Below are 18,132 nucleotides of genomic sequence, written 5' to 3'. Positions count from 1 at the left end.
TATATATACCAGTCGACTCCCCAGACTCTTTTTAAAACCGTCCCATATCCCATATACAATAATTCTGCTCAAAAAAGTCCATATACAGTACTGTACACAATCAATAACCAGAGTCGAGAGTGTGTGAGTAACCGTATACAGGGTTAGTGGTTGTAGACCCTCCTGGGATCTGTAGATCGGCCGTTATCGTCCCCGGCGGTGGCATGCGTGAACTGATTCCGTCTCGTGGCTGCGGCGGGGGCATCTCATCGATCCCCATGTCGAAAAGATTCCCTACCCAGCCCTCTCCCCAATTTTCCAGGCCAAGGGCGAGCGCACTTTGGTCTCGTAGCCACCAGTCTTGACTTTCTTCGATCACGTTGTCCGCAACGCTGTTGAAAATCGGCATCGGAGGCGTACCCGTCACAGCCGCTGGACTATTATTGCTGCTGTTGGAATTGTTGCAAGGGATATCTTGGCCTACACTCCACACGTCTTGTTGTTGTGACTGCTGTAGAGCAGTAGATTGAGGAAAGGTGGTCTGTGGCCCTGGACGAAGGTAGCCTGGTTCTGGCGGAGAAGTTTGGGGAGGCTGCTGAGCATAGTTGCCGAAGGAACGATCTGGTCCTGCGGAATATAAATGAGATATGTTGGAGAAGAGAGGGGGATGGAACGGTGGTGCTGTAGGTGCGAAAGGAACTCTGCTTGCAGGTGGCTGAGATTCAGGCTGTTCCTGCTGCTGCTGCATGGAAGTAGAAAAGTCTCCCACTGTCGAATCGCCGGCATTGGTGGTCGACCGAAGGCTAGACTTCCCCATCGTTGGAGATTCTTCCGAAGTAGCGGGCGATGAGCCATGATCCCACGCGCCCCACGATCCCCATTTCGCATATGCTCGCTCGAAGACAGCTACCGCTTCACGGGGCAGGTCAATATGCCATTTGCTCGCAGAAATATCCAAGATGCGAAGGGTCCGACGAGCACAAAGCCAGCCTTCCGCAATCTCCTCGAGGTTCCGGAGGCCGTGGATGAGGTCTCTCTTGGCATTTCTGTCTGGCAGGTTCAGGAGGTGAATCGTACAGGCAGAGTGAACAATATACACTGCGATGTTGCAAATTTGACGGAGGCCGTAGGAGCGTTTATATAGTCGGAGGAGCTTAGATATAGCCGAGGCGGCTTGTGTGCATAGTCTTCGAGGTGAAACATGCGGTGGGAGCGGTGATGTCGACTTGGTGTACTTTAGAAAAGGGCGATACAGATGGATGAACAAGAGTTGATAGAACATACTAACCCGATGTCAGCACATATGCACCGTTTCAATTGAACAAAAAGAGAGAGAGAGAGACATACTGCATGAGAAGTACAGGTGGAAGTTGCCCTTCCTTCGGTTCCATTTCTGCCGGGAGACCTTTCTTCCAAGCTTCGAGCCTGGTGTGGACATCGCTCAGTTTCTTTAACTCCGCCTGCCGGGAAGGCTGCCTCTCCGCGGGCGTCGGATGATAGAAGAAGGCTAGGAGATCATTGCTGATCTCACATAACTTCGAAATTTGCAGCGCGACTGCTCTAGTCCGCGCCGGTTGTGCATGTTCCTGGACCACGCCAGAGTCCGTATAAGGCGACCACAGTTCTGCGTCTTCCGTGGGGAACACTTCGAACTTCGGCACAGTGATATTGGATGACGACAACTGTGGTTGACGACCAAGGTAGTTCGACCAGCACCTGCAAGGGTCAATCAGCATGCGCCCAACACACTTCGACTTTCGGTTTTCACGGACTTGTCGAAGAGAAAGCAACCCCAGAAGGTCACCCTCCTTGCATCAATTTCTTCCTCGGTGAGCTTGTTTGCACCAATCATCGTGACGTCGACATTCAACCCCAAGTCGTAAGCCATGCGAAAGCTCATGCCGCTGTACACCCATCCTTTGCCCTCTCGGCCACATCCGGCCTCTCGAACGGACATGAGAGCAAGAGCTTGGACGGTGCAGAGCTTGGCTTTCTCGTGTTCATCATGTTCGAGGATCAACCTCTTTGCCTCCTTGAAAAAGTGGTCCCCTGCCGTCGCCGAGTCGTCGGGATTTTCCCGCGCACCTTTCCAGGAACTGAAGTGGCAGCCCAGAGCCAACATGGCGTTGACCAACAACGAGGAACAGTACTGGCTGGAGCGGCCACGGACGTAGTCTCGATAAAAGAGGTTTTTCGAAAGCGTTGTAAAGTAGGCATAATGCCATGTGAAATACATCGTCATCAGATGCCCAACCAATTTCTCGTCATCCGTGACTCTGGTCCACTGAGCTACAGAAAAGTTCGAAGCACGCTCGGTCCCGGCATTATTCGCGAACGTATTCGAGTCATCCAATTCGGATTCGGGGGGAAGGAAGATGAGGTTTGACGTGCCACCAATGAGCTTGACGGAACCATCCAGCATCAACTCGCTCATCTTGCCCGCCAATTCGGCCTCGAACTGATCCGCCTCTGGACCTTCTTCTACGGTTGGCTCCGGGTGATCCTGAACGGTCGTCAGACCTCTCTCCCGGGCAGTGATGGACTCTGCCACATCCTCCAAGTTGTCGCAGGACCGTATCTGGCGCACCAATTCGAACGCATCATCCTCGTCATAGTTTAGTATCGCGTGAATGAGGGTCTGCAGAGTCGTGTTTCGCGTTCGCAGGTTATCAATGTCCTTCTTGTAGACTCCCTTACGTCGGTGGTCCGAGTTGGGATCATATACACCTATAACGAGAGTAAGCTCAAGGTCCAGTGGTCCGACGGACAGGACTGGGGATCGAAATACAGGGCGTGTGGTAGACCGAGGAACAGGCCGCACAGCTAGGCAGGTTTCCATCACACTGCGAGTAAAAGAGAATTATTTAGCGGGACGATAGCGACTATCGGCCAGGAGGATACAGTTGGGATTCACCTTTGATTTCCTCCTGCGGCATGCGATGCAGGCCGAGCTGACACAGTGTCTTTTGACTGCTGGACCATCTTCTTTGCCCTTTCCCTTGCCTTTGCCCAGCGGGGCCTGCTCACTGCCCGAGCGCACAGGCTCCGGGCTGTTGTCCCCGTTGCGTGCCTTGTCCCATTCGTCCACCATATCCGCAAACTAATCCTGGGCAACACGAAGGACAAAGCTCAATGTGAATGTTTCCCTAGTCACTGCGCGGTGCCATCATCCGACGACTGCAGAAACCGAGTGCGCATGGTCCGAGTGGCGACGAGTTCGCCACGGGTTCGTCAGGCAAGACGGTCGCTCATTCAATTGAAATGGAGTCCTGAAAGATGCATCTTCGTCAGATCTAACACTAGCAAAGAATGATACTCGGAGCTATGACTTACCTAGCTGGTGCTGCTTGCTAATCGTTGGACGGAAGTTGCGACCCCACGATCTTATCCACAGTTCCACCTCCAGACTCCCAATGACAGCCCCACGATTTCAAAGGCTGGCGGGGACAGGAAGGCTAATATCAAGGAGGAAGGGGAGGTCGACGCCGGGGTGATTAAAAGATAACCGATTGAATGATAATAATAACAATGATTGGCTGGATCCTATCTGAGATGCGCGATCTCGCGCAGAGAAGCTGGGCGGAATCGCTGACTAAGCGAGCACCAGGGTGGAGAGGAGGGGTTCATACGGTATTATTCCGTACAATGGGAGGTACTGACTGAGCGAAACTTTGATACTAAGATATATTTCTGCAGATACGATAGTAATAGTCCGGAAATCGAAACCCTCGATTGTTTGGGCATTTTTGGAGGAGTCATGATAGATCTGGATCCTCTTGTCGCCTGAGGCATCAATTGTCGAGACTCAGGTCAAGACACCAGTTACTGGACTTGGTTCACTAACAGTGATACTGTGATTCAAGGAGTTACGACAAGTTTTCTACGACAAACGTGGGTATTATTACAGTCATATAATGGTTTGTTATGTACGGAGTACTCCGTACAGTACAGGTACCTCCTCGGCCTGCCACTTAGGGTTGCTGCCGTCCCGCTTCCCACGTGGCTCGTCTGCGCGGTTGATAGATCACGCGTTCATTCATCTCTTGGCAGATGGAATGATGTTACCGTCTGAACCCGGAGGTTAGTCCTCTGGCTCAGGTGCTTCCAGAATTCTGCTGACCTTGGGGCTCTGCTTGCTTTCCATTGGAAGGAGTTACTAAATCTATCTTGGGTACTGTGCATACATACACAATATATATAATCATGTCACTGGCTTCGATACATATGCCAACTTCTTCTGTATAGATACATACCTACGTACACACAAAAACACCGAACCACATGACATGATGACACTACTGATGCTAGACAACATTATGGCACGTGGAGCCAGGGGATAGTAGTAGGACTTATGCAGTCATCATGGATTGGCAAGAGTTGGATGACCACTATCTTCGCATGCGTCGCCTCATGATATACCGTGGACTTGACGTCTCCTCCAAGACGGAGATACAATGACGTATTACTATGTCCATGAGGAAAGACTGGTCTTCTCTTAAACGGGATTCGAAAGGACATCAGAGCTTCTCCGAGTACGCTTTTGATAGTAGTGTCACCAAGTGGGCGTGGCTCAAGAAGATCAAGTCCATGTATTATATGTAAATCCACAGATAATAGGATGGCATTATCTGCAATCATCCTGTCTGAAGTACTCTGTATATGAACCACTCTCATTCTGGAATGTAAATGTATTTACTCCTTCCTAATTAGGATGTAGTAACACGTGATATAACACGTGCTAGAAAGTCGGTCACATGACAGGTTTTCTCGCCAAGATTCCTCAGAGGGCAGGTCACGAGCCGACAGCACAGCCAGTCCAAAGTCCAAAAAAGAGTTGGGCAGCTATGCGCACTACGTGGTCCAGGAAAAGGCGGGAAGATGAGAGGTACGGAGTACTGTTGGGGGGTCTGGGGGCCTTAACAAACACAAAAAAGGTGTCCTCAAAAAAGTCAAACTTCCCCAAAAAAAATAGAGACAGAGGGTGATATTCTATTACATTTGGTCTGCCCTTTCTTTCTGCTTGTTTCACATTCATAACACTATTAGCAATAATTTAAGAATTTCGGGTTACAGCACACGGGATGAGCTTCCTGTTCGGGTTGTGTCGGGAAACAACGGATGTGGGGTGAATGGGAAAGTTCAGCAGCCATGTGTAGCCCGGTGAGTAGTGCATCGTGACACTGGGACACCGCGTGTCGAACGCTTCCAGGCTCCACTGGACGAACATTCTGCGTGGCCGGTGCAAAGCGGCAGTGGGGTGCATACTCCGTACAGGGCCAAGCCGGAAAAGCAGCAGAGACACTCGCATGCAAGGTTATCGGAGGCCCCCTGTCATTAATCATTGGAGATCGGAAGGAATTCCTGGGACGGCTTTGGCTGCTTTTGGACTGGTCATCATGCCCTGACTGGAGACACAATATTCTCGTCGACCAATTAGGGATGGCATGATCTGGACCCATGGCACGGACAAGATCAGCCCCAACGAGGAAGATAGTAACTAAATCATCATTATTACCTAAGTCCCTTTGCATTGCTGTTCTGACGTTCTGTTACGCCTCCGCGGCGCACCGGCACAGATCACTCCTTATCTCCCGATTCTGCCCAAATCATTTGTACCTCCCAACCTCCCCTCCTTCGTCAGCTGTCCTGCTCTTATCCTCCTCTTTGGCAGAGCTCGAGATCGTTTCGACTCTCCACTGTCCTTTGCGACTTCCCCAGACTGACTCCGCTCCCGCCGCTCAGTCGCGTGCCTGCAATATCCGATCAGATCCCCGATATCCTATCCTATTCTTGGCCTCGAGATTGTTGTGGTCCCTGCCCTACAGGAATACCACGCTGTGACTGGCGCTTTTATTATTATCGTCGACCATCGGACTCCCTCCAGGGAGGCTCGTCATCTCATCCTTCCACCCTTCTCTATGTTCCTCGCTCAGACCCTCGATCAAAGCGCCTCCTCGGGAGACTTCAGGCTTGGCCCAAGTATGAACCATGATGCTGCCCAGGACCTTTCTTTTCTCTTCAGCGCCATTCAAAAAGACAGCATACCGGAATGAAAAGGAACAACCGGCGCCCCAAGCCTCTTACCGTCCTAGGAATCGCGTCCAGTCACCGCCTCGTCACGATGTCTCGCCCCTCCGGCCTGCCAGCATGGCAGTGGGGGATCCTTCGGTGATCACCCATACTAACCCCGTCGTGATCCCGCCAAAACGATCCCCAAGACGGACGCCAGTCAATTTGGACACGAGAAATAGAGGTCGAGATGCTCGGAGGGAGTCACCTCCGATCCGCCGACCGTCGTCCGCCAAAACACCCCCTCGCAATGTGCCCACCTCCGTCGCAACGCTGCTCGAGGTGACAGCGATCCCTCCCCGCAAAAGCTCGACGATCCGGAATTCTCGCAAGCCTCCTGGGAATCATGTAGAAGATTTTAGCCGCCTTCTTATGGAGGGCATCGAGCCACGAGACTCTCCGGCCTTGGACAGTTCCGGGAACTCTCCCTTGGATTTTCTCCTCGGTCCTTTAGATGATGAGAAATCCATACTGGCAAGCGAGCTGGAATCGGAAGCGCCACTCTCTGTCCGATCCATGTCACCCGATTCGGTGCCATCATTGGATCATGAATTAGGCTCGTTTACCCCCTCCAGTCCGGCCACGCCCACTACCCCAAGTCCGAGGAGGCTCTCGGATAGGAGAAAGCAGCTCTCTCCCCCGGTGGATTGCGCGTCAGATCATCCCCTTTTGGAGACAGAAGAGCCCGACTCGTTTGAATCTTTTTTCACGCCATCGAAATCCGTCGTCTCTTCGAAGCCGTCAAGCCCGTCTCGCACCTTTCCTCGATTGGGGTCGACGTTCAAGTCGAATCTCACCGCTTCGTTACGAGCTCTCAAGTCAGCCGCACAGATGGTGTCGAACTTTGCGACGCCATCGGTCCAACCGGAAGATTTTCTCACGCGTTCTCTGTTCTCGATCACTCCCGAATTAACAGATGACCGGCGCCCTCTTCCCATGAGTGGAACTCCTTCACCTGCTCTTCGACGCTATCTCAACCCGCCGATCACCCTGTCGCCGGCCGAGATGCACGTTTATCACGAATCTCCGTTGGACCCTCGCAGCTGCCCGGTGTCGATCCAGATGCAGACGTATCATCGATCTGGGTCTGCAGGCGGCCGCAGACGGAGCCGTTTCTGCACGGGCGCTGCTAGTGGACGTGATCAACAGCTGTGCTTGTTTGATCCAGAGATTCCCACGTCCCGTCAGCGCGAGCCGCGCGAGAACAGTGACTTCCTCCGCGTGGTGGTCCTGGAGATGAACATGCGGCGCAGCGGCAAATTGCGGGATGACATTCCGAGCCGGGCCAAGGTCTGGCTGCCTCCACGCAAGCCAGCGCGGTTGGTCTCGAGTGCCTACGGCGATGAGGAGGAGACCGCCATTCCTCAACGATGGATTGGGATTTCGATCGAGTGCGCCTGAACTGGACGTCATGGCCGAGTTTCGTCGATGTAATTTTCGGTCTCTTTTTTTTTTCTCTTCGACGATTGTACTGTATATATGCACCACTTCACCATGTGTTTTCTTTTTTTTTTTCTCTGGCATGTTTTCATAATTTGATTCGGATCTGCAACATGTGACATGAGATAGCGAGCGAGGCGTTTGAGTGGGCAATGGTCACGGCAATGGCAATATCAGCGTTTACACGGTTCGATTTGATTTCTGAAGCGAGGGCAGATCGTTAGTTCATAATTAGTTTCATTGGGCACGGATCTTTCTCTGCAATTATTCAATCGCTCGACGATTAGTGAAATGAATTCGCACTTGGCACAAAACATTTCGTGACCATTTCTTCCGTCCTTCAGACGGATTTTCCGTATGGATCCACGATTATTTTCAGATAACTAGGTATTTACCATGTCTTCTAGACTCTACATAGGTAACGATTAGTTCTATTCCACCCACACAATAGGAATAAGTCTGAGCAGTATACAGGTAAGTATGTATTCATGCTATCTACCATAGGCCTTACAGAGGATAGGCAAAGGTTTATGCCTTGAGGAAAGAATATGTAGTGATATGAGAGTAGTGCTGTGTGTTAAAATTCACTTCTGCTACCTGTCAGTAGTAGAATGATGATAGTGCGCCGCCTCATATTATTAAATTCACCTTGCTTTATCCTCCAATGGAGGATGTCTATAATTATTTTTAAAACTTTGGCTCTTCAATTTACAACCTAATGTGAGTCCTGAAAGGGACAGCACTTCTCGCCCAGTTGTGGATAAATGACTAATATTCCGCATTCGGAAAATGCAGCGGGATTTTTGGACCTATTTGACCAATAGGCAACAGCACGAGAGGCCAAGGGGTAAGGCATCGCACTCGTAGCTCCGATCAATGCGAAGACCAGGGTCGAATCCCCCCTTGCGCATTTGCTTTTTTTTTTTCTGGTAATTTCGGAATCCGTGTAATTGTCTAATAGATAACTGCTGGAAGGGCAAATAGGGCAGGACAGGAAAGGGGAAAATAAAATTTCAGTAATTGAACTGCTTGACTCTTGAGAGCATGCGGCGCCTTCATTTTGCTTTTTATTTTTAAAAAAGCTCATATTTTCAGGAAATGGAACTTGAGAAAATTTTTATTTTTTAGATTATATAAAATATCTGGTTAAATCTGTGTAAAAATGACACCTATTTTGTTCGTGTATAGTAGCAGCAGATTTACTGCCTGAGGCATGAATTCAAGTACTGTACTGCTGCTGTATGTGCTGTACGATGACGTCGAGTCACATGTTCTGGCGTTTTGGTGTTGCAGGCAGCAGCCTGGACAGACGCGTCTGGACCGTGGATGAGGAATTAAATTAATCTGAGACTCGGAGACAAAGAACCAAAGAGCTTCACTTGCGTTCTTCTGATTGTGTGATTTCCTGGATCACGATGAACTGGATCTAATAGCTGATCGCTGGATGAAATGGATCTACATGATGATGAGCAGCTCTCCGATGCTGATGCTGGTCCTGGTCCCGTGGACACAGAAAAGGACCTTGATGAGAAGTGAGCCAGAAAATGTCGTCTTCTTGCTGATAGGGAAGGCTGACTGTGTATGTGAAGGTATCCGAATCGACCTCACAACCATTCCCCCACACTACCCTTCCACGAGCTCTTCTTGACCCTGTTCAATCCGTTAAACGAGAACAAAAAGAAACCCACCGGTCCTGCTGCGGCTGCGCGGAGGAAAGCCGGCCCCCACGGCACAAGTACAGCAAATCTCACCCCGCAGGAACGTCGGCGCGATATCATTCAGCGCTTCATCTCGCGATGGAGAAAGGATGTCGGGGACGACATCTACCCGGCCTTCCGCCTCATTGTCCCGGACAAGGACCGCGATCGCGCCATGTACGGACTAAAGGAGAAGGTCATTGGCAAGCTGCTCGTCAAGATCATGAAGATCGATAAGAACTCGGAGGATGGCTTCAGTCTGCTGAACTGGAAATTGCCCGGCCAGAGCGCCGCCAGCCGGATGGCAGGCGACTTTGCTGGGCGATGCTACGAAGTCCTCTCTAAACGGCCGATGAGGACCGAGGTAGGCGATATGCTCATCGAGGAAGTGAATGAGAAGTTGGACCAGCTATCTGCGGCCTCGAAGGAAGAGCAGCAGCTCCCCATCCTAGCAGAGTTCTACCGGCGGATGAACCCGGAAGAGCTGATGTGGCTCATCAGGATCATCCTCCGCCAGATGAAGGTCGGTGCCTCGGAGCGGACTTTTTTCGATGTGTGGCATCCGGATGCGGAGCGACTGTTCAGCATCTCCAGCAGTCTTCGTCGCGTGTGCTGGGAGCTCCATGATCCGAATATCCGGCTGGACGCCGAAGAACGGGGCGTTTCGCTCATGCAGTGCTTCCAGCCTCAACTCGCCCAGTTCCAGATGCATTCTTTCGAACGGATGGTCGAGCGAATGAGGCCCACGGAGGACGATCCCACATTCTGGATCGAAGAGAAGCTCGATGGCGAGCGCATGCAGCTTCATATGGTATCAGACGATTCGATAGAAGGAGGGAAGAGGTTTGGGTTCTGGTCACGGAAAGCCAAGGATTATACGTATCTTTACGGCAATGGGTTGCACGACCCCAATGGTGCTCTCACAAGACATCTGAAAGACGCATTTGCTGAGGGCGTGGACAACATCATTCTGGACGGCGAGATGATCACCTGGGATCCCGAGCAAGATGCACCGGTCCCCTTTGGGACCCTCAAAACAGCAGCCCTATCAGAACAACGTGACCCGTTTTCCAAGGGACCGCGGCCACTGTTGCGCGTTTTCGATATTTTGTACCTCAATGATCGGGACCTGACCAGGTACACACTACGTGACCGGCGAAATGCATTGGAGAAGAGCATCAAACCGGTTCATCGCAGATTCGAAATACACCCGTACCAAGTGGCCACCAAAGCTGCCGACATTGAGCCTGTCCTGAGGAAGGTCGTCGCAGAAGCATCAGAGGGACTGGTCCTGAAGAATCCGAGGTCGCCTTACCGTCTGAACGAACGGCACGATGACTGGATGAAGGTCAAGCCCGAATACATGACCGAGTTTGGCGAATCGCTGGACGTCATCGTGATTGGGGGTTATTACGGTTCTGGACGTCGAGGTGGCAACCTCTCCAGCTTCCTATGTGGGCTCCGGGTCGACCAGGCTCAGGTCCAGAAAGGAGCAAATCCGATGAAATGCTATTCCTTCTGCAAGGTCGGAGGCGGCTTCACCGCTGCCGATTATGCAAATATCCGTCACCATACGGACGGGAAATGGAAGCCGTGGGATCCCAACAAACCGCCTACCGAGTTCATTGAATTGGCAGGGGGAGACGCTCAGTATGAACGGCCGGATATGTGGATCAAGCCGGATGAATCGGTCGTCCTCTGTGTCAAGGCTGCCTCCGTCTCTGTCAGCGATCAATTTCGGCTCGGCCTGACGCTACGATTCCCCCGGTTCAAGAGACTGCGCATGGACAAGGACTGGAAGTCTGCACTCTCGGTGCAAGAGTTCCTGGATCTCAAGTCGAATGTGGAGCAGGAGCAGAAAGAAAAACAGTTCACCGTCGACAATTCCCGCAAGAAACGGGTGAAGAGAACTACTAAGAAGAAGCCTCTTACCGTCGCTGGCTACGATGCTGATGCGCAAGTCGAATATGTCGGCCCTTCGGGACACATCTTCGACGGAATGAATTTCTGTATGCCACGGTTGATTTACTGGCTGGGACGTTGTGCTGATTACTGACTATCATAGTTATCATGACGGAATCTGATGCTCCGGAAAAGAAATCCAAGCTCGAGTTGGAGCAACTGGTCAAATCGAACGGGGGGAAGATTTACCAGACAAACACGGCTGCTCCAGACACCGTGTGTATCGCTGATCGAAGTACGTTACGTTCGAAACTAGCTGGTAGGGATGGAGCTAAATCTTTATTTTCTTGTCTGAACAGGAACGGTCAAGGTCGCATCCTTGCAGAAGAGCGCCAAAGAGAATATTATCCGGCCGTTGTGGCTTTTTGACTGCATCAAGCAGAATGAGGCTGATGCAGGATTGCCAAATCTTCTGCTTCCGTTGGAACCACGGTGCGTGCGCGTGTACCCTTAGGAAGAACCGAGAACCTGTTGTGACTGAGACTGACTTTTGCAGACACATGTTCTTCACGAAGGACGATCAGCGAGAAGAGATTGCAGCTAACGTGGACAAGTTCCACGATAGCTATGCGAGGGACACCACGGCGGAGGAACTGAAGCAGGTGAGCAACTTGACTGGAAATAAACCCACTAGATTTTTTTTCTTTAACTAACAGTTGCACACAAGCTTCTCGATCAGATGAAGGTAACAAAGGTTGACCATGACCACGCCCAAACCTCCAAGATCGCAGAGCGACTGTTTGCGCGGGCCCGAGAAGAAGGGAAAGGGATCTCTCCAGGCTGGCTCTTCAAGGGTCTGACGGTCTACTTCCATCACCCATCATCCACCACCAATCCGCACCGCCTCCGTCTAGCATCCAACCTGGCCCGATTCGGCGGAGCCAGCATTACCAGCACGTATGAGACGACGAACAAGAACAAGAAGGACAAGAACAAAGGCGTAACCCATGTCATCGTCGATTCTTCATCAACAGAGGCAGAGCAACTCTCTACCCTCAGAGCCTCGTTATCAACACACGCTGCTTCCGGCGAGCGAATACCCCATCTCGTCACTGTGGAATGGATCGAAGAAAGCTGGAAGGCGCGGACGTTGTTGGATGAGGAGAGTATGTACATGCATACATACATTGCTTTTTTTTTTCACTCCCTCTCCCTTCCTAGAAGAGGATATGGTTGATTGAAGGAGGATTGATTGAATGATTGATTGGAACTGAGAAGCTGACTTGTTGCTATTTTACAGGATTTCAACCGCCGCGGTGATATGAGATGAGATGGATGAGATGACGACATGAGATTACATGTGGAAAAAGAAATGAAAAGAAATGAAAATGGAGTACGTCTAGCCTAGATAGCTACCTAGATAGCTAGCTAGCTGTATTCATACTGTGTTTGTATGGTACTATCGTCATGAGTAATGACAAAAAAAATAAAAGACGCAAAGAAGAAAAAAAAAGAAGCGATTCAAGGGTTTGTCCTCATGACATTGTTCTGCCCTGTACTGTCATTTTCGATATGAACGAACGTCATTTCATTCATATCGTACAGACATAGGAACTATGCCTCCTATCCTCAAATGCAGGATGTAGGCACATACATTTATATGCAATCATGTTCGGAAGATCGATCCTACTTAATATATCTAACTAATACAAGATAGACACCGAATCTCTCTCTCTCTCTACCTAGGTACAGTACATGTACTACATACATAGCACGTTCATCTCATTTGCATTTTATGTCATGTCATTTACACTTCCCTCCTCCCCTCAGACGCACCAGACGCAGATCCTGACGCTGATACAGATGCAGCTGCACCAGACGGCACCCTCTCCTTCAATCTCGTCAGAACATCGACAAACTCACACGCAATCCCCCACGACGAGACCAGCCCAGACAACGTACGGATCCCTTCCTTCAGCACCCTCGCCGGACCCGACGGGCCGCAGATGTCGCCTACGCCAGTGACGTTGCCGCGCATGGTGTGGCCCTCGCGCACGAAGAGCTGCACGAGCTCGTCGTCGCAGGGGCGGTCGAGGTGGATGAATGTTGGATGGGGATAATCATAGGGGGCTGCGGCCTCGGAGACGGAGACGGAGACGGAGGGGTGAGGGGAGTCTTCTCCGTTGTTATTACTGTTACTGTTGCTGCTGCTGCTCTTGTTGTTCTGGACGACTGCCGCTGCCGCTGCTGCTTTGTGGTGCAGGTGGCATGATCCATATGCCCAAAGCGTGAGGGTAGCTAGGAACACAGCTACAGGCTCATGGAAGGCATTCGTGGAGTAGCGACGGACGTACCACAGGACGGACCCTGCGTGGATCAGCGCCAGTCGCGCTTTATACTGATCGTGCTTGACCCAGCGCCAGATATGGTGCCACTCGATGGCCTTCTCGTGCTCGCTCCACTGCAGCGTCCCTCTGGCTACAGAGGTGGCCAGCGCTCGGATCTCGCGGAACGGGACGAGGAGGACAATCCGTGCAGCGTGGAGATGGAGCACGGTCGGGTGCTCCAGCCCAGCCGCTTTCGCGATCGTACCGTTGGCAGTCCAGTGGAGGATGTCGAGGCAGTCGCAGGCGCTATTGCGCCATTTCGAGTACACCGGGATCCCGGGTAGCCAGACTGACCCGGACGGGATCGCTGAATCGCGGGATTGTTTTTTCGCTGTTGGATTCCAGCAGGATAACGGACGGCGGAAGTAATCGCCTACTTCCCACATTCGCTGGTAGAGAGCGTGGACGAGCAGGACGTGGCTGAATTCCCCGATCCCGGGGACGAGTTTCTTTTCGATGTAGAGGATCTGCGTTGCGGAGTAGAGAGATACATTTTCTTGGTTTTTACTTAGTATTTGCAGCCCCGTTTTCGCGAAAGTGATAGCTTACCATCTGAAGAGCGTTCGTGAAGTCGCCGCCAGGCTTCCTCTGACTTTGCCTGCCACAGACCCTCATGCGACGGTAATGGTGCTTGGGCATCGTCGAGCGTCAAGTGCGGTCGGACATCAAAAGCGTACGCCAGTGTGCAATCAAGCAGCTGGAGGAATCCATCAGCACGCTTTGTGTCTGTTGATGATGATGTTTATACGGCTAACGTACCCATATACAATAGCCTGTGCGTCTTCTCACTTCATTATCGATCCATGCTTCCCATGTTCGTCCAGTAGACAGGTCCAGCCACGTATTTTGCGATCTCCTAGAGACCGACAGAAGCTTTTCTCGATTGGAGAGACGAACGAGATCGCCGAAGATGCTGAGACCGGCCTCATTTGCTCGAGCACTACCGCTGTGAAGTAGGCCAATACAGTTCAGGAGCATTGCTTGCAGAAGCCAAATGGGCACCGGACCTGGCAGGTACCTCTCTTTCTAAGATTCCCAATTAGCTCTCTAGTCTTGACAGTATGTGATTTGTCATACCTCAACCTGAATCGCACGGCGAATGAATTCGTGAAAGGCACTCGCACACCGCGCTGCTTCCGGTGAATTTACAACGTGACAACCAACTGCCGATATTGCCACGGTCAAAATCCAGTGACCTTTGTTCGCATCAAACGTTGGCAGATGAAAGATTGGATAGACGGGCTGGAATGAATCCAAATAGTGTCGAATAAAGCAATCCAACGTCTCAGTTGAAGGGAAATAGTTCGTCTCAAAAGGGGAAAAGAGGAAATTTTCTGTACAACAGAGTTGATCGAAGGCGCGGCGCATCTGTTCATACGTAGCAGGTTCAATCGGCTTCGTTGACCGCACATCATCGGACAATCCCTCCGTTTCAACGCCTTCGATCGGGGGAAATGCAAATGGTAATTCCTGTGTGCCGTTCTTCAATTGCAATAACAAACTCAGTTCGTTCCCCACCGAATTTGACCAAGTTCTGCTTTTCCGACTGTATTTCGGACGTCGAGCGCCGTCCCCGTCCACGTAATAGTCTCCAGAACGCGTTGAGCCTTTGTATGACCCTGAACGTGGAGAGGTGTCTTGGGCGGCTTGAGATTGCGGTCTGGGGCTTTCGGCAGTTGACCGCAACGGGATGTCACCGGTGTAGCCCTGAGATGGGTTATGCGCATTATTGTAAGAATTCATCTGATCGGCACTCGCAGCGGGTGGAAGCCATGCAGTCCGCGTATTGAAGCTTTCCGACCACAGCCCTTGGATAGGTCGCGAGGCAATTCCTTGTGATAAGGGTAAAGTATTGCCTGGCAGTAAATTGGTAGGGAGCCAGTTGATTGCCGAAAGCTCTCCCTGATCGAACAGATTTTGATCAAGCGCCATTTGTAGTGGTCGACCAGTCGAATTTGCCATCTCAATATCCATATCTGTATTGTTTACATCCGGCTGGACATTATCGGCATGTCCCTCCGTACCAGCGGAGGGATCACTGGCGAATGGAATTGGGAAAGTAGGTGGTGCTGATACATGTTGGTACATATGCCGCGAATTTATCTCAGAATACGAAGGGTACGAAAGGCGCGACATTTCTGCAGTCTCTCCATGTTCGGGAGAAAGAACTTGTCGATTTGTAGTCTCAACATCCGAAATCGGTTGGGTCGGACGATCCGTCGACTGGTCGGGAATATCACGAAGGGTTCGTTGCGCTGAGCTATCAGACCGTGCGGTGGAGGCATCGCAACTTACGAATCGGAATTGTATCTGGTTCGCCGGCTGGCCCGAACGTTGGGATTGGGTGTCTCCCGTAACGGAGCTCGTCTGCTTGTTGATGTAGTTGACCCCAGACGACTGAGGCTTGTCTGGTCCGTTCCTGGAAGGCTGCTGGTCGATTATCGAGCTCACTGAGCGTCTATTTGATTCTTTGCCCGCCTTCAGTTTAGATCGTCTTTCCGTCGGATATTGACAGCCAAGGCTGCGGCCCTGACATCGAACACACGGATCACCGCCGCTACACCTGACTCGGGCAGTTGCGCAATTAAAACATGCACGAAACGTTTTCACGGTGATCCTGTGCGTCCGGTCCAGTCTGCCTTCAAGGCCAGATGCGTGATGACTTTGATCATGTCGGTGGAGCGTATCACTAGAAGAGAACTGATGTTAGATAAGCTCCAATAGAAGCTAATAAAAGGACGTTCATAAAGTCAATGGTTGTCGCAGTGGAAAATTGGCTGGCGACCAAAAACTTCACGGGACGAAGAGAAAATAGGATCAGGTGCAACATGCCTTCTCGAAAAACGTCGACTGCACCGCGCACACTCGAATGGCTTCTCCTTCGTATGACTGCGAAGGTGTCGCTTCAGATGCTCCGGCCGTCTGAAAGTGGTCTGGCATATTCCGCATTTCAATTGCCCTGCAGAAGGAGCGTTTGCGCGTTCCTGCCCGTCATTATTGTCCATGCGCATCGCATCATCTGGTTCACGTTGATTCTCATCTTCTGTGTATCTCGGATGTTAGCATTTCAACTGCGTATTCCACGTGCTTCGAGGATGGCCTGGGAGCAGAGGTACCTGTAGTCGTATCTGGACGAGCAAGGCCCGTCTCTGCAGACATGGCGTCTATTCCACAGCTTGAGCGACATGAGGTTCAGCGCTGCAGAGCTTCAATAGCAGTCTGAGTCAGAAAAATGGTTCAAAAACAACCTCGGGTAGGGATGTGGGGAAGACATACAATGTGAAGCGCACCAGCGTAGTCGCGTCCTCACCATTTCAGGAAGAGAGGCAGGGGCCCGATTACGTGCTGGGGAAGAATAACCTATCGACACACACAAGTGAGCGCCTCTTGCAGGGCTTAATTAATTCCATGAATTTTAACAGCGGTGGAGCGACATGATGGCCGATTACTCCGTAATTAATTATCTTACCCCGGGATTAGATCGCCCGAGGGGTCATCGATACAGCTAATCATTGGTAGCGTGCCTTCCTCCGCATCTCCACATCGGTTAAAAATGCCGGGCGCCCGGGGTCCCTAGGATAATTTTTCCGAACAATATAAAAGTGGCAGTACCTACTTGCCATCCTCGTTTTCACGATATGATGTGCCATGGTCTGCTCAGTATCACGTCTCTTCAGTACAGTCTGATATGAGAAGCCGATATGTTCACAGGTTATGGAGCTGGAATCTAGTGACATGTCTCCACATGAAGCTCTCGACATGGATCGGAAAAATACAACCACAGCCAGCACATCAGAAGCTCGCATCCTCGCTGAGACTAAGCTGCTGGCCCTGGTTGTTGACGGGCGAAGTGAATCATATTAATCTATCAAGCAGTCCAACCATCGCTTACCATGGGGTTTTGGAGCTCTCAGTCCCTGGGTATTATTTAATATTTCCTCAATCCTCTAAGGTCAATACGAATCTTGCGCTGACCAAAAAAAATACTAAAATCCTCAGAACTATTTTCAATGAACCCTTGGAAATCTAGTAAACAGTCCTGTCCAAGTTTCCATCAGCGGATCTTGCGAATACGTCAATCGATGGGAAAGCGTTCCTGTGCGATACTACAAAACGTGTTAGCGTCCAGTTGATTTTGGATTGCACTCTATCTACGGCTTGGAGAATTGTAACCCTTATACAAACAGCAATAGCCAATGGAATCTGGCACATCTGTCGCAATTATCCACACGCTCCAGCTGATCCAATTGAGTAAGGACTAGAATTATTTACACATCCCCAAGAGCCCATGTTATTCATCCGGTTTTGTAGATTCCGACTCCGATGGAGGCAGGTTCATCATACTGTAATATTATTACGGATCTGAATTTTTGGTAAAGAGACTGCAAATAAAGAAAGAGTAAATTGGGAGACTCATGGTGTATTCTGGAGCAGAATATACCTGCTCAGTACTCTGTACGTCGAAGAGTGTGTGAACATCTGACGTATGCAGGCTTACACAAGCGTATTGCGGTTGCACGAGTGATGCACTGACCACCAGCAGGTCGGAGGACAGCGGAACTTCATTTCTGACGCCGGCGTCGCCATCAAGGTGATCTAACGGTCGCCGGCGACCTCTGCACTTTAAAAAAACCTCAAACATGGCTCATTGGGGTTTT

The 18,132-nt window shown here is 50.9% G+C and overlaps 5 protein-coding genes and 1 non-coding gene across 6 annotated transcripts; 3 read left to right on the top strand and 3 right to left on the bottom strand.

Annotated features, from left to right (window-relative positions):
- Positions 1–100: 100 nt before the first annotated feature.
- Positions 101–3,070, bottom strand: VTN77DRAFT_2306 (uncharacterized protein; the record flags this gene model as incomplete). The annotated part of the gene is made up of 5 exons (XM_069418131.1): positions 101–1,262; positions 1,327–1,695; positions 1,752–2,706; positions 2,768–2,822; positions 2,894–3,070. 5 exons carry the CDS (start codon positions 3,068–3,070, stop codon positions 101–103), a joined length of 2,718 nt encoding a protein of 905 aa, XP_069279204.1.
- Positions 3,071–3,231: 161 nt separating this feature from the next.
- On the bottom strand, positions 3,232–5,206 carry VTN77DRAFT_2305 (uncharacterized protein; the record flags this gene model as incomplete). The annotated part of the gene is made up of 3 exons (XM_069418130.1): positions 3,232–3,248; positions 3,313–3,362; positions 5,058–5,206. 3 exons carry the CDS (start codon positions 5,204–5,206, stop codon positions 3,232–3,234), a joined length of 216 nt encoding a protein of 71 aa, XP_069279203.1.
- A 920-nt stretch (positions 5,207–6,126) lies between these two features.
- Positions 6,127–7,449, top strand: VTN77DRAFT_2304 (uncharacterized protein; the record flags this gene model as incomplete). Its single annotated transcript, XM_069418129.1, has 1 exon — positions 6,127–7,449. One exon carries the CDS (start codon positions 6,127–6,129, stop codon positions 7,447–7,449), a length of 1,323 nt encoding a protein of 440 aa, XP_069279202.1.
- An 869-nt stretch (positions 7,450–8,318) lies between these two features.
- Positions 8,319–8,398, top strand: VTN77DRAFT_t45. The gene has a single exon. It is a non-coding gene; the product is annotated as a tRNA-Thr (tRNA).
- A 539-nt stretch (positions 8,399–8,937) lies between these two features.
- VTN77DRAFT_2303 (uncharacterized protein) lies at positions 8,938–12,407 on the top strand (the record flags this gene model as incomplete). Its single annotated transcript, XM_069418128.1, has 7 exons — positions 8,938–9,020; positions 9,078–11,194; positions 11,251–11,382; positions 11,447–11,579; positions 11,644–11,749; positions 11,815–12,253; positions 12,388–12,407. 7 exons carry the CDS (start codon positions 8,938–8,940, stop codon positions 12,405–12,407), a joined length of 3,030 nt encoding a protein of 1,009 aa, XP_069279201.1.
- Positions 12,408–12,894: 487 nt separating this feature from the next.
- VTN77DRAFT_2302 (uncharacterized protein) lies at positions 12,895–16,633 on the bottom strand (the record flags this gene model as incomplete). Its single annotated transcript, XM_069418127.1, has 6 exons — positions 12,895–13,970; positions 14,024–14,171; positions 14,234–14,500; positions 14,552–16,163; positions 16,307–16,517; positions 16,591–16,633. The coding sequence occupies 6 exons, from the start codon at positions 16,631–16,633 to the stop codon at positions 12,895–12,897; spliced, it is 3,357 nt and encodes a 1,118-aa protein (XP_069279200.1).
- Between the last annotated feature and the right edge of the window lie 1,499 nt (positions 16,634–18,132).

Source organism: Rasamsonia byssochlamydoides, assembly GCF_041956645.1.
Source record: "Rasamsonia byssochlamydoides strain NRRL 3658 unplaced genomic scaffold VTN77scaffold_18, whole genome shotgun sequence".
Classification (NCBI taxonomy): Eukaryota; Fungi; Ascomycota; class Eurotiomycetes; order Eurotiales; family Trichocomaceae; genus Rasamsonia; species Rasamsonia byssochlamydoides.
This window is presented reverse-complemented; position numbering and strand designations above follow the sequence as displayed.